At 48.1% G+C, this 16,130-nt stretch overlaps 1 protein-coding gene across 2 annotated transcripts in view; it reads right to left on the bottom strand.

Annotated features, from left to right (window-relative positions):
• Nucleotides 1-16,130, bottom strand: part of LMCD1 (LIM and cysteine rich domains 1) — a 58,633-nt gene that overhangs the window by 5,014 nt on the left and 37,489 nt on the right. For both annotated transcript variants that reach the window (XM_039254946.1, XM_039254947.1), the window contains one exon: nt 9,854-10,183. In XM_039254946.1, the coding sequence (XP_039110877.1) occupies nt 9,854-10,183 (330 nt within the window). The remainder of the gene's footprint in view (nt 1-9,853; nt 10,184-16,130) is intronic.

Raw genomic sequence — 16,130 nt, 5'->3', positions numbered from 1 at the left:
TTCTTGAGGCTGGGAGCGCTGTGTTTGGTTTGCAATGGAAGGAGATAATTCTAGCGGCAGCACAGAGAGGGAAGGAAGAGAGAGTCATGTCTGCAGAGCTTGGTCCCTACCTTCCCCCACCACACCTGAAAAGTTCTGTCTCAAGCACCTCCCTCAGTGGGGAGTGCCCTTCTCTCATTGTTCCCCCAGCATCCCTGGCTCGTGGCCTCATTACGACCAGTAGCCAGCCTTTGTAAAGCAAACAGTGTCACTGCCATTTTACGAAAACAAGATGTCTGGATAATGAGCCCTGTCAGCATGTGTCAGGAACAGATTTCCTCCTTTGGCCTCTGAGCTATTTTCTGTGTTCCTTTCTCTGTCCTGGATAGTAGATCTGACAGTGTGCTGGCTCTGTCAGCCTGGTGGCCCCTCAGCCACCAGGGGCAGGCTGGCAACCAAGAGCCAGAACGCCTAGCCTGCTTGGCTCCTGTGATCCTTGGCCTGCCTTTCTCTGCACAGACTTAATCTCCTACCATCCTTGGTACTGACGTTGGCAATTTCTAAAGTGCAGTGGGTAGTGGAGAGTGGGGCTGGCTGCGTGACCTTGGGCAAGTTACCTAACCTCTCTGTGCCGTAGTGTTTTCACCCATCAAGTGAGGATACCAATAATATTAAAAATGTCATAGAGTTGTTGCATGGATTAAATTCAGTACTAGAGTTAATGGACTTTATAAGGGCTCAATAATAATTAGCTAACATTTCCTGTTATCCATACCCCAGCCCTCTTTATAGATGAGAGACTGATGGCTGGGAGGGGTTAAATCCATTTCCCAAATGACAAAGACATATTGAAGGCAGGATGTGCTTTAGGTTTGGAGGCCTGGGGTTCCTTTTGGTAACTCCATGATCATGTAGATTGGTAGGAAGTGACTCCTTCCACCAATGACCTTTGTATTTTCCCATCTCCATTTTCTCCATCTGTGCACATCCAGAGAGTAGAGTTGTGTGAGTTGCATTGTCCATCACTACCTCAGACTCGGCTACAGTCATTCCCCTCTCCCAAACTGCCCGCTGTAAGACTGTGGTTCTCAGACTGGAGTTGCCCCAGCACCCCCCAGAGAGCTTCTTAAAACAGACTGTTGTGCCCTACACCCAGACTGTCTGATCCGGACAGGTCTGGGATGCAGTGCAGGAATCTGCAAGCTCTGGGGTAGTTAGGGGACCCACTTTGAGAACCAGTGCCATATGGTGTGTAAAAATGACCTTAAACATAAGCTCAGCAAAAATGATATCATCAGCTCAGTTCGGTTACAGCAAAAGCCAGTTTGAATTCCTGGGGTACTTAAATTCTAGACAATTTTTAAGAAAGCCTAGGGTGGTCATTGTCAGGCTACTTCCCCTGTGAAGGAGACAGTGTGGCCAAGTACAAGTCCCTTGGGACTATGTTAAAAAGCATAGAGAAGAGCACTTATTATTAGCATATTGGTTGGTTCTTATTCATACTCTCAACCATCTAAAATCAGAACTTGCTCATGAAAAATCTTTCTAACATGTGCCACAGAACTTAGTTTGCAGTTTCACCCTGGGAGGAGGTGGGGTGCCCCAAGTCTTTCATAGGTAGAAAAGATATGAAGCATGTCTTTATGCCCCTGAAGTTTTGCCCTGTCCCTGTTCAAATAGTGAGAGATTCTTAATGAAAAGGGTTTAAATGAAAGGGTTTGAAAATTCTATACTTTGGGCTTTTGTAATCTGTAAAAAAAAAAAAAAAAAAAAAAAAAAGCCTGCTTTGAGAAAGGCTGAAGAAACATTTCACAGTTGGCTGCCTCAGAAGCTAAGACTCTGCAGGGTTGGGGGTCCTTCAGTTGAGGTCTATGGAAATGATGGTGGTGAATTCTTGGACACTCCTCCAATCAATGGGGTATCTATGTCCCTTCCTTTGATTGTGGTCCCTCCTCAATAACTTGCTTCTACTGAACAGAATTTAGTGGGAGGGATATTACAAATTCTCGAGGTAGGTCATAAAAGACAACACAACTTTCAGTGGGATCTCTCTCTCTCAGTACGCACACCTTGGGAGCCCTGGGTGAATGGGAAAGAAATCCTGAGACCTCTATGCTGGGGCGACCTTGTGGAGAAACCGTACAGAGACCAAGCAAGAAGCCCAAGGAGTCCCTCCCTGGCTGGTCCCTCCCAGATGTTGTGTCTTCCCAGTATTGAAGCCAGACCACTGAGCACCTGCAGGCTGCTCCAATGATGCCACATGGGAAGAGACAAGACACCCCCACTGAACCTTGCCCACACTGCTGATTTCTGAGCTAGATAGATGTTCTTTCTTTATGCCTCTCCACCATCATGTGGTTTGATATGCAACATTAGGTGACAAGAACATCCAATGTGGGCATGCAGAAGTATTAAGACTTCTGAAATGGGACTAACCTAGACACAGAGTGTTTAAGGCAACGGTAGATTAGCAACAATGGCCAAAGGCTACGTGGCCAAAGAACTGTCTCTAAGGACTGAGCTGCGCTGGCCTTCAGAGCGGGAGCAGCAGACACGGAGAACCCTGTGCACCAGCAATAATCTCTCTGCTGGGGTTGCCAGAGGTTCTGTCCCAATAATTCTGTTCTTTTCTGGAAGGCTCTTATCCAAAGGCCTACTCAGTCTAAACCCAGAGTGCCTTGTGAAAATCTCACTATTACAATACAGTAAATATTAACACAAGGGCCTTGAATTCAGGCGCTGGGTTCTTTCCAACACAAATACTCAACAATTTATTTATAAACAGCATCTCCCCATCTCCTCTTATGGTGATTATTCGCCATCTTTGCTTTGCAGCCTCATGAATCCCAGAAGTTTTTTTTTTTTTCTTTCCTTTTTCAGCCCAGTATCATTTCTGGTATCTTTAGACTCTTATGTTCTGTCATCTTCCTGAGACTCCTCACAGTACAGACTGGGCAGGCTGTGGTTAGGGTGAGGGGCTTTGGAATGAGATCTGTACCATTGCTTCCTCACTGATAAGCCCTGAAACAAGTCACCCACTTCTCTGAAGCCTCAGTTTCCTCATCTGTAACATATGACAGGCCCTGGCCCATGGGAGATGCCTTACACACGGCGGTCCCTGTTGTGGGCCCATCATTTCACCTCATGCTTCTTCTTGGGGCAGATGACTGAATGTGGGGCTCTCTGCCAAGCAAAGTAACAGGTTAGACTTTTCTCACTGAATCTTTCTCACTGGTTATCTGATGAAGGGGGATCATGGAGCCAGGAAGACTTCATACATGCTATTCTTGGAAGAGAGGCCATCAGCCTGGGGTGTTCTCAAATCCAGCTTTGACAAGTGTGTGGGCAAGGACTGGCTTCCCACCAAGGACACTACAGAGTAGGAAAAAGCCTTCTATGTGGTCATCTTGTTGCAGCAGCCATGCATTGTGCCTCCAGCTGCAGAGGGGCTATGGAAAAAGGAGCTTCCGTTTCAGTCTGTGACTCCCTGTCTCTCTGACCCTCCCCTGCTCATGCTGTCTCTCTCTCTCTCTCTCTCTCCTAGAAATAAATAAATAAAACATTAAAAAAAAAAAAAGGAGCTTCTGTCATCTGTGGCCTTTGCAGGGTTTGGGGTAAGGCAGGCCTTCGTTCCAGGTCTGCCTTAACCACTCACAAGCTGGATGACTAGCAAAAGAGGAAATTATATTTTGTAGGAGAATTCTTAGGATTCAGTAAAAAAGCCTATTGGAAGCCTTTGGCACAAGTGCCGGGCACAATCTAGGTAGTCAAGGAATGGCAGAGGGCATCATTATCATCATTATTCATTAATTTATATTGGCAAAATGAAATTGAATAAAACCAAAGCAATTCATAACAGGCTAAAAAAAAACATGTTTCACAATTGTTCTAGTTCTGGGGTGAGCAAACTACATCTGTGGGCCAAACCCAGCCCACCACTTATTTTTGCAAATAAAGTTTTATTGGCACACAGCCATGGTCGTCTGTTAGATGCTGTCTATGGCTACATTAGTGCTACAAGAATAGAGCAAGTAGTTGTGACAGAGACTGTGTGGCTTGCAAACCCTAAAATATTTAGTATCTGCCTTTTATAGAAAAAAGTTGCCAGCTTCTGTTTTAGTCAATGGAATATTATGCAGCTCAATCCAGGAAAAAAAAAAACACCAAAAAACTTGTGAAGTCTATGTGGCAACATGGAAATGTATTTATAGCCTAAAAAGTGGGATAAAGGGAATTTTCAGTGGAAAAAAATTCCTTTAATGTCATTAAAATATCTCCACTGTAAAGAAGGAGGGAGGCAGACACTGAGAAGCTTGGTAACCATGGTGATTTTTCCTGCTGCTTCCCTGGGCCTTTTACCCTCTGTCTTCCAGCTCAGACAGGGCTCAGGACCTCAGGACGCGGGGGTGGGGCAGTGGTTTCAAATTCTCAGAGAGGGGCTGGCAGGAAAGCCAGCCTGAGGAGCCCACAAGCCAAACATCTGCTGCACAAAGATTTGGAAGTCCCTTGCCCACAAATATGTCCCTTGTTGGGGCAGGAGTCTGGCTGGGCAGCCAGCTGCTGTAAGTTTCCATCGGAAAGGCAGGCCTTGGTGGGCGGGGTGCTGTGGGGAAGGGGCTGGGCGAGGGGCTCTAGGCAGGGATGATAAATTTCTAAAGGGTGGAGCTCACACTGAATGCTACATTCTGGCTTCCTTTCCCCTTTCTTCAGTTACAAGTTTGGGGTGTAGGGAAGGGAGGAAATTCCATGCCCAGGAAATCCGCATATTTCGTTTCTGAGAAAATACCAAGTAAGCATTCTAACTGCGGGGAAATGGTTTGGTGGGGCTGTTAACAATCAGAGCATTGAGGTCATTGACCTCGCAGCCCAGGCGCTCATAGGTTCCAGCCAGGTGGGAGAGGTGGGGAGCAGAGGGCCTGGAAAGTGGATACGGGGCTCTGCCATTCTATAGTGAATGTTCCAGGTTGCTGGAGTTGGCAGATCCCTGGCCATGGGGCTCTCTGAAGCCCCCCCAAACCCATGAGAACCCATGGTGGGTGGGATTGGGGTGCAATGGGCGAGTCCTTCCGTTGTTCTTGGCATGCATATAAGAGGCCCCCAGATTCTCCACTGAACTGGGTTGTGGGCGACTCCAAACTCTGCAGCTGGTCCAACAAATGTAAATACACATCACACCCTTTGTGGTACTACCCTCACCCATCCAGGGCCCCGCCCCAGGACTGCTCAGACTCCTTAGGACTGGTGACCAACAAGGATCCACGATGGAATCCCAGCCCCACCTCTCATCAGCAAGCCTGCTAACCTCTCTGTGCTTCAGGTTTCACAGCCGTGAGGTGGTAACAACTCTAGTCTCTCCTAGTTGTCAGGAGGATTCAAGGACAGGAATGAGCCTGCAGTTCAGTAACTGTCCCTTCCCACCTGCCTCCCTTCCTTGCCAACACACATGGTGGGGCAATTAAAGGAACTAGACGGAGACATTAAATAGTTTGGGTTTTTAATTGGCCTCACTGATTTAAAGGGCACGCTTGTGGGGTGACAGCGGCTGAGTTAGCATCTAGGATTTCTCGCTGCAGTCTTTCCTCATGAAGATGCGTGCCTCTGATAGCATTTCCCGTGGTGTCCTGCCTCTCCTAAGCTCAGTGTAGTAATGACTCTTTGGGGCAGCTCTGAGGTAGGCAAGGGCAGTCCCAGCTCCTGGGTTCACTTCTCAGATGAGCCTCAGCTGACGTTAGGTTGCCCTGTCCCATCAGCGGGTGGGTGTGCAGGTCTGAAAGGTGGTGCACATCTGCGAATTGTACTCAGATCTGAGGACTGCACAGCCCCAGCCACACGGGTGAGTTGAGCTCAGAGGGTGCTGTTCCCACAGGCTGACTAGGCCTCCCATATATACATGGCCTCACCCCTAACTCAGCTCACGGAGCGGGAGGACTTCCACACAGGCAATGTGGAAAAGGCTTTGGAAGTTAAGCTCCTCTGGTCTGGAGAACCCTTTCCTCTGAGCTTATTTTGGTGGACGGGCTTGGCGAGGACTCAATAGCCTGATCCTGCCATGGCTCGGGTCCCCAGGTCTCTCAGAAAGGACAGTAAAGGCCAGCAGCAGCTTGGCAGAGCCGTGCCAGCTCACAGAAGTGCCCTGCAGTGTCTGGTGTTTACGGCTCAGTGAAAAGGAAGCGTGTAGCCTCAGGCTGCTGAATAGTGTGGTTGGGTGCGGTATAATGCGGCGTGTGATGCGATGCCTATTTTTCCGGAACTCCCGGTGGACCTTCCAAGGAAGATACCTGTGTAGCGTCCTCAAAGCCGGACTCCCTAAGCCAGGAGGCCAACTACATCTACAAAATGCTGTGTTGTCATTGCTTCCATCCTCCATACCAATTTAATATTATTTTTCCTGGGCTCATACGTAAAATTACTATTTTTTTTTTTATTTTTGAGAGACAGAGACAGTGTGATCAGGGGAGGGTCAGAGAGAGAGGGAGATACAGAATCTGAAGACAGGCTCCAGGCTCTGAGCTAGCTGTCAGCACAGAGCCCAACACGGGGCTCGAACCCACGAACCGTGAGATCATGACCTGAGCTGAAGTCAGACACTTAACCGACTGAGCCACCCAGGTACCCCCCGTAAAATTATTTTAAAACTTTTTAGCAGTGGTTCTCAAAGTGTGGCCCCCAGGGCAGCATCAGCATCAACCACTGGGCATTCATTAAGACTAGCTGATTCTCTGGCCCCACGTGTTTCTACTAACCAGGGAGCTCTGGGATGGGGTCCAGCGCTCTGGATTTTAGCCAGCCTTCCAGGTGATTTTAGTTTGAGAGCCACAGCCACAGGCTGCCAGAGGCTCTGAGAAGTCCTACCACAAAGAAACCCACTTAGATTTGGTTAGTCTAATGTCTCCCAAACTTATATGGCCATGTAACCCCTTTAAGATCTAATATCCATTACATATCCAAGGATCAAGTTTGGGCAACCTGAAAGATGGACTTGGGATCTGATGGGAGGTTGGTTCAAATCCCATAGCTTTTCGTCAAGTCGCTGGATGGTTGGGCGCTTTATATCAGACACTCTGGTTCTTAGCTGCTGCCCTTGGTTCAGAGAAAGCCTGCCAAGTCATAGCTGCTAACAATGGTAATAATAATCACTCTTAGGGTGAAAAACAATACTATGTCACCAAGAGAGTTCTAGGAAAATATGTTTTATGTGTTCTTTCTTTTGTCCATTTTTCCCCCCATAAATCACCGCTTGGATTTGGGGCATCAGTCTGAGTTCTACAATTTCCTCCCCATATCTGGGTTCTCAGAGTGAATGCCCTGACCATTTCTGGCAAAGTTCACTGTCCTCCTCAGGGGAGCAAAAATCAGGCTTCCTGCCTGATGCTTGGCTCTGGTGACTGTCCTCCACTGCCCTTTTATGAGGAACAGAAGGCACACAGCACATAGGATGGCCAGCACCCACGTCTACTTGACTTGGCCGCTGACGGGAGTGAGGCAGAGCAAGTTTGGGATTGTTGGGGACACGCTGGCTATGGCCTGGCAGGCTATCTAACTACCTTTATAGGATTTTCTTCCTGGCTTCTAGGAGATAAACAGGGAGTTAATAAGAGCACCCAGGCTTCTTTCTTCCTGGAACAGGGTTTTATAACTCAGCACCATGTAGTAGGAAAAGTATCTGATACAGGTTCTACTCCTTAGAAACTGTGGAACGCTGGAAAAGTTACCTACCCTCTCTGAATCTCTGATTCCATACCTGTCAAGTGGGGTTGGTGAAATTCACTCTACCAGGTGAATTAAAGACCCTGAAAGAGTGAGGAAAGAGGCACAGAGCAGGTGCTTAATAAATGTGAACTTGGATCTCATCATCCTCCTGGGAAAAATGGTCATCAAAACTGTCCCCATCGTTTGAGGCTCTATTTAGTTTGAACACTCATTTATTCATCCATTTGTTCATTCATTCATGGTTCACATATTTATTGAGCACCTACTATCTATATCAATGGCACCTGCTGAAGATACAGAGATGAAAAAGACAAACCTGCAGCACCTAGAGGAGACATGAACACATGAAATACAGGCAGGGATCCACTAATTGCATAACTAGTTATCCAATCAAGATTGGGGGTAGGGTAAGGAAGGAGAAGGCCATTTTCCCCAGCCAGCCTAGACCAACCAACATGGGATTCCTTCAAATTCCCTGTTTTTGGTCTGGTCTTATTGTTTAAATGCTTCCAAACTGTCAGAACTACTTCCTAAAGTTGATGTAGGCAGGAGCTCAGGATCGCAGGTCACCTTTGCCCCACTTCCATGCTGTACAAATATGTGGGGCTGAGTCAAGGATAAAATAGCATCTCTCTCCAGGGAATGGCAATTGGGAAATGTCGCAACAACTTAAAGAGATCGCCTTCCAACTTGGAATTATGCAGTATTTATGCTTTAAGAACAGACAACTATTGGGATATAGGGCTGGATAGGGAGGACAACTAGTTTATGAAACATTGTAACTGGTTCTAATTTTCTTTTAAGTCGCTAGGACACGGATTCTTCCTTGGAAATGGGTCTTTTCAACATCGTCGCCAAATCTGTGGTAAGGAAAATAAGTTTTGTTCCTTTGTCTTAGAGTTCTCAGATGAACTGTGTGCGGCCATGGTTCACTGGATGGTAATCCCAAATGAATGTGCCAACAAATGGGGGTTGGACAAGCAGGATGAAGGTTTTGGATGGCAAGTTTGAGTCACTACAGGGAAGAATGAACCTGCCCCTTTCTGAATGTAGTGACAGCATCATTGGGGCTGGCATTTCCCCGGGATGTCTGGCTCACATGGGTGACTGCCAGCCTGTTACCAGCAAGGCAGGTAATTTGCTTGAGGGCTTCATGTATTGGGACACTTATCTCCAAATATTAATTAGAGGCAGCTGAATCCACTTGTCTAATTGGGGCAGAGGGCAAAAGGTAGAAGGAAGCCAGAGGCCGTGAAACAGCAAACATCAGCCCTCTTGGCATCTGTCTCAAACTAGTCCTTTGAGCTCCTGTGTGGCAGATTAAGACAAAGCCATCCATGAGGTTTTCACCACTCTGACACTCTGCCTTCTTCATTTTCTCTCAAATAGCCTCCAGTACCTTACTCCCTTACAGCACAATCCCGCATGCTGCTAGAGGGTGCCTTCCAAAGCACAGCTCAGATCCTGTGACAGCTCCCACTGAAACCTGCCATAGCTGCCTGTGTCCCCCAGAGTGAGGTCCTACATCCATGGTATTCTCCACTGTGGAGACAGTGTCCTCCCCTTGTTTGATTTCCTGGGGCTTGGCGGACAGCACACGCTAGTCAATACTTGGGTGATGAATGGATGGAAGGCTTGCCTCTTCAGGAAGTGTGCCCCTGCTGACCTTGCCAGATTTGTGTCCCCGCGTCCCCCAGCACACCACGTTCTCAGGCACATGGGACTTTGTTCAATCCTCTGGCTCCACCGTGCTCTCTGGAACTTAGGGTTGCTTTGCCCGTGCTCACCTCTTTAAGACAGCCAGGGTCTTCCTTGCAAAGCCTGAAGACCTGGGTGCATCCTAATCATTCCTCCCAGGCCAGGTTGGGCCTCAGCTCCTCTTCCAAGCCCACTCTCACCTCGAGTGAGGTTAGATGCCCTTTCTCTAAACTGTGACAGTCTGGTAGCCTTCACTGGGTGATTAGCCTCTCAAGCACAGTGACCTGTGTTATTTTCCACAGGATAGTGCCTGGCACAGAGTGACTGAGCACCAAACAGCCACTGGTGATATGAATGCGTGAATGAATGTAGGAAGGAGGGGGGAAAGCCTGGAGGTGGGGCCTTGACTGCGCAAGCCCTGGGCCTGGTGGTTTCAGCCAGACCTGGAGGCACAGGAGACACTTACGTATTCTTTGGATGGGTCACCGATACTGCCGTTGGTGGTCGGAGCGGTGGTCTCTGTGCCCCCTGGCTTTTCCTGCTGCTTCCCTTCCTCCTTGGGCAGGCCCCCCTGCCCAGGGAGGGCCACCTCTCCCACACCGAGGGCCTCGCTCTTGTATTGCTTGACGAATTCTTCCATTACTTTCAACTCATTCTCCAGAAGTCCACGGCAGCGAGAGGGGTCCTGGTCGTAGATGGGGAGCTGGTGCATGAGCTGGCGACGGCGGTAATAGGCGCCCTCGGTGCCTGTCACTGGCTGCTTTTCTTTGGGGATGAGCTCCATGTACTGCAGGCCCTAGTGGGGAGGAGATAAACCGACTATGATTCTCAGGCACCCAAGCAAGATCTGGAATTGGTGACCAGTTTCCAGCTTCTCCAGGTGTTTTTGCAGAACCCAAAGATGGTCAAGGCAGAAACGTTTGAATTTGGCAACACCCAAGAGAGGCCTAAATAAGCTGTCACTCCCGTTGGGTCATCACAGAGTCACATTCTGGATGGGAATGGTGTACTAGACAGGTTGGCTTTGTAATGCAGATTTGCTTTCCTTCAAAACTAAATATTTTTACTTCATTTACCTCATGGCAATGCTCCTTAAAAAGAAAAAAAAAAGTCAATCTAGTTTAAAATTGCTTTTCTTGGAAAAGTATAATTAAATCATTATAGGTGTAAAGTATTTCATGGTTTATTAATTTAAAAACAGGCAAAGGCACCTTCTAATAGAACAAATTGACAAGGTCTCATGGTAATAACATTTCCACATCAATATGACTGAAAACCATCTGAATATTAATATGTCCATAGATGACTGTCCAGTTGGCTTTTTTTTTTTTTTAAATGAACAGTAATCTTATACTTGGGTGGGTTCCAGGGATGCGGAGATTGAGAGAAGAAAAAGGTCAAGGCCACACAGCATGAGGAAGTGTGAAAAGCAAATTGTTTATCCTTCACAACTGTTCTCCATTTCTTTGCCTGACCCTGAATGTGAGCCTGAGACCCCCACCAGTTTGCCTGACTCCCACTGCCCAGGTGGCTGTTGCCATATTTACCCTCTTGGAACCTGTCTGCCTCCTATCACATCACTTGGTTGGAAGTGAATTGTGTTCATCAACATGGAAAGTCATACTGTAATTCATAATGAATAACCCCAGCTGCTGCCTCATGTTAGGGAGGAGGGATGAGGAACCTGATGGAGTAGTGTACTAGTCCAGAGCCTGGTTTGCTAAATTCCATAATAAATGAATTCTGGATCAGAGCAGTTTTAGAGAAGGGAGAGGTAGGGTTCCTGTAGGACTCATGAAGTGAAAAGTGGCTGTAGATGCCCCCCCAGGTGGCTCTGCCCTGGATCCTGGAACACCTGTGAGCTCACAGTACACCCTGTTAACCCCCTTCACCTACACAGTCCCCAGGACTTTCCTGATGCTTTCCAAGACACAGGAGATGGACTGGGTGGTGGATAGAGTCTTAGGGTATCAGGGAATTTGGGTTTCTAGCTCCCTCCCTGCTGCTGTTCTCTGTGTAAGACTGAGACATTACCTAGCCTCCTAGGCCTCAGTTTCATCATCTGCAAAGTTTGGGGTAGACTGCATGATCTTCAGGGTCCTAACCTCTGTGAGGGGTCTGTGGTGACCTCACTCAGTCCTCACCACAACTAGCAGAGGGAAGCAGTAGCATTGACCCGGTCTACAGCACACAAAAGTGACTCAAGGAGCCCATAGATTCTGGTTGGCCAAAGAGGCCAAAACTCTGAACCTCAACACGTGGAAGAACAAGAGTTCCAGGGAACCACATGGCTGACCACACGTCTGGGAAGGGCTTGGTCCTGACCCTGGGGGTATGTCGGGCCGTGCGTTTTTTCTCTGGGTCAGTATGAAACTGCAGGTGGCTTCCAGCACACACAGGCCAGGCAGGTAGGTCTGAAGAACCTAGTCTCAGACTGTAGGGTGCTCACCTAATGACCTTGTGAAAAAACTTTCTGGGATCACCCTAGACTCTGATTTGGGAGCCTGGAGGAGCCCAGAAGTGAGCACTTTTGCAGGTCCTCCTGGGTTATCTGAAGCAGGACATCTGAGGACTTGGGCCTCTCTGGGGACAGTGGGGGATGGGGGGGAAGGGGTGTGACCATCAGAGGTCAGGGCAAGCAGCAGGCCAGCAGCCCACAGGCTGGGGCAGAGCACAGGGCCCTGGGGAGATGGGTTACAGACAGGTATGGGGGGGGGTGTCAAATATCTATCCCAGGCTTTCTTATTTCATGTCTGAGGCCTGTCCTGCCCCCAGGATCTGTGGAAGGGATGGAGAGGTAGAAACAAGAGCATGGCTCACCGTGCCAGAATGGGCACTCACAACTGGCGAACATCTCATTCACTCCCAGTGTGGAAGCAGATCCAGGTGCATGGCTGACTGAGCTCCTGGGAGCATAGCCTCTTCTCTGAAGGCTGCTGACTCCCCCAGGTTGAGTGGTTAAAGGAATGGCAGGAACTTATGTGGTACTTACTATGTTCCAGGCACCCTTTTAAGGGCCTGACCCACACTAGCCCATTTACTTCTCACAGAACCCCAAGGAAGAGGGTACTAATGTTATCACTGGAAAAACTGAGGCACAGAGAAGTAACCTCCCTAAGGTCACACAACTAGTCTGTGGTAGACACAGCTTTGTACTCAGCAGCTCGAGTCTCCGCCCCTTTGACACTACCTCTCTAGAAGGCAAATTACTTGCAAAGACAAAAAAAAAAATTCCCCCAATCTCTAGGGGAGTTTCCTTTTGTCTTCATCTCAGGGTGAGGAGGCTGTGCGGGCATTGCCTAGTGCAATGATCCCCTAGCCCTGGATATGCCTGTGATTCTGGCCTTCAAGAGCAGGCATCTCTCCCTGCATAGCTTTACAAATAAACACTGTGGTAGAAGTCCCGGGGCAGCGGCCTTGCTGGCCACCTGTTAGTTGATCCCTGTATTCAGTGTCCTTTCATGGCTCTGTCCTGGCCACAGGTGTTTGTGGCCTGCAGGGCTAATGGACTCCTGGCCACAGCCCAGTAGACCGGGAGTGTTCCCTCCTGGGAACCTGGTGTTCCTATTACAGGTCAAAGCCCCAGCTGAGTACCTGCTTTCTGCCTATGCAGCGTCAAGGTCACAGCATCTGGCTGCCAGTGGTGTGTGTGTGTGTGTGTGTGAGATGGCTGGCCTGAGAATCCTATTCACACATGTGTGGCAGACATTACTCATCAACCCTGGTGAGGGTATTGGAGTCTATCTTTTTTTTTTTTTAATGTTTTATTTATTTCTAGGAGAGAGAGAGAGAGAGACAGCGTGAGCAGGGGAGGGTCAGAGAGAGAGGGAGTCACAGACTGAAACAGGCTCCAGTCTCCGAGCTGGCAGTCAGCACAGAGCCCGATGCGGGGCTCGAACCCATGAACCGCGAGATCATGACCTAAGCAAAAGTCGGATGCTCAACTGACTAAGCCACCCAGGCGCCTCTCGGAGTCTATCTTAACATGGCCCTGCAGACAATCACTGTTGACTGGCATGGTCTTGGGAAGGGGATGATGGGGAGAGAGCGCTGGGTCAGTCGGCTGCCTGTGCTACTCCGAGCTTGTAAGAGAATCTCTCAGGAATCCCTTCAGGAAGCTGATTAAGGTCATGTTCCCAAAACCTTTAGCAAGAGGCTTTTCTCAGAGCAGTTGGAAAGGTTGGTTCAGGTTTCAAGTTTTTCATGAGGACCTTTCTGAGTCATTTGGTGCTTTGCTGTCTGGCTGGGACATCTTGGGTGAAGAGGTTCCCAGAATTGGGCTTTATCAGGAGAGGAATCAAAAGGCAGAGAGAAAAGAAAGGTGCTTGATTCCCAGAGTTGGGCATAGTTGAATGCACATGGACTCTGGAATCAGAACTCCCCCATCCTGCCTGCTCTTTCTGCTTTTCCGATGATCAGGCAGGGACAGTACAGTGTTACATGTTAATCCCTGTCAATAGTGGCTACTTGGAGTGCTGTGTTGAGAAGGATTCTGAGACCCAAAGAGGCCCAAGTTAGTGATCTTAACTCTCCAGCAATGTTCACCATGGGTGTGGGCATAGAGGGTGAGGTAGGACTGCCACATCTGCACAGGCTTCTCAAGAGCCTCTGTTTGCTCCCCTGTAAAAATGGGATTATTATGCACGTAGGGAGTAGTGAAGTGTTGATGATAATATATCATATATATAAATATATCATAATGTTTATCATAAATCATATGTATACTGTAGGGATTCCTGAGAGATTCTCTAACAAGCTCTGAGTGGCACAGGCACCTGACTCTGGCTCAGCCCTCTCTCCTCATCAACATAAATAGATAAATTTATCACACACACACACACACACACACAGACACACACCATGCAGAATGCTCAATGCATGCTGGTTCCCTTCATCTTTTCCTTCTTCCCTCCCCCAAATCCTGGCTAGCTTTCAAAGATTTGCCCAAGTCCCTCCCTATTCTTAGAAGCCTTCCCTTAAAGGTGCTATCCAAGATACATGCTGCTTTCTGCCTCTCCTCCTACCTCTCTGGTTCTCCTGGCCTGGCTTGATAGAGGGGAGCCTAAGCTTTGGAGTCAGAGAGGCCTGAATCCAAGACCTGGCTCTGCCATTTAAGCCAGCTATGGGACATCTGACTAGTGCTCTCACTTCTCTAAGCCTCAGTTTCCCCCTCTGTAGATAAAGGTAGTAATAGTATATCCCTAACAGTGTTGGAAAATTAGATGAGACTGTGCATGCATAGCTCTTAGAAGAGTGATTAGCACATGCAAGCACTCAGTAATTAGCTATTAGGTTTATTGTTACTAGTCCTTAAAGGCTTAAGAATTTCTCCATTTTTCATTCTGGTTGGGAAGGATGATAGCAAGATTCCGTTCCACTTCCAAAATATAATCAGTCCTGATCACTTGGTAATTAAAACAAACAAAAAAAAAAGTTGGGAGGGTGAACGGGAAGGGAGAGTTATCCAATCTCAGAGAGGCGACTTGCTCAGGCAGGCCAGATGTAGAGCAGACAGAGGGGCCTTTATACCATGTGGTTTTATGAGCAAGCATTAATCACAGCCTCACGATGCCTTCCTCTGATTAGTCTGGAGCCGAAGCATTTGGGGTTTTCACCAGCCAGTTCCTGACGCCCGCAGCCAGCTCTTTTACGAGCTGCTTGCTTTAGTTTCCACTGACATCTTGAGACCTGCTTGATGGCTTACCCAGACCTGGATGCTAGATGCAGACCCACATTTGGAGCCACCCGGCACCACTATAGTTGGATGCCACTCTCTGTGGCCCAGATCTGCCCCTGCCCAGCCCCTCCGGCGGGTCAAGGCCAATTAACCATTCTGTGTTTCCTCACACGTAAAATAGTTCCTACCTCACGGGGTGGCTGAGCTCACATATGTTGACATATTCTTTTAAAATGCATTTTCAAGAACTATAGCTTTTTAAAAAAAGCATCTTTGCCTCTCTCCACTTGGTCTAGAAAGGATTTCCCCCTTCTTTCTTCCACGTAAGCTCAGCTTAGAAGGGTGCTACTCAAACTCTCTATGGTGAAGGATCAGGTTTTTTTGTTTGAGTTTTTCACTGATTGCAGAATGATTTGTGGGCTCACTGCATGAGATAAGAATGTAGCACATGCCACATGAGATTTCCACGTGAGTCTGACCACAGTGGAATTCTGTTCAGTGACAGGAGTTGTCTGATCACATGCGTGGATGTCAGTTGCTACTAAATTTCCCCAACATTTATTTTCAATTTCTGTACTTCTCATTGTGGACCAGTCACAGGATTTTGTGGTGCACTGTGAGTCCACAAACCACATGTGGAATGCCACTCCAGGAGGGTGATGTAGCACAAAGACTCATCAGGCCTACTACGTGCCCTGCATGGTACAAGGTGCCACATAGGATGGTGCACAGGACAGGTGTGGTGTCTGCCCTCATGGGCCTCACTTCACTCCAACGAGAGATGACAACTAAGCAAAGACATGTAAGACAACTGCAGCTTGCAATAAATCTTCTAAAGGATCAGTGGAGAACTGAGGGAGAGAGAAAAAAATGTAGCTGGAGGCTAGGTGGATTGGAGAGTTAGGGAAGGCCTGTCTGAGACCCAACTGTCAGAAAGACCCAGCCATACAAAAAGCAAGGAAAGGCATTTCAAGTAGAGGGAAGAGCAAGTGTAAAGTCCCTGAGAAGGGCAAAAGCTTAGAGTTTTCCAGAGCAGGAAAGAAGAAGGTCAGAGCACTATAAAGTA

The sequence above is a fragment of the Hyaena hyaena genome, unplaced genomic scaffold (assembly GCF_003009895.1).
Source record: "Hyaena hyaena isolate Hyena2069 unplaced genomic scaffold, ASM300989v1 scaffold_501, whole genome shotgun sequence".
NCBI lineage: Eukaryota > Metazoa > Chordata > Mammalia > Carnivora > Hyaenidae > Hyaena > Hyaena hyaena.
Note: the sequence above shows the minus strand (reverse complement) of the source record. Positions and strands in the feature narration are given on the sequence as shown.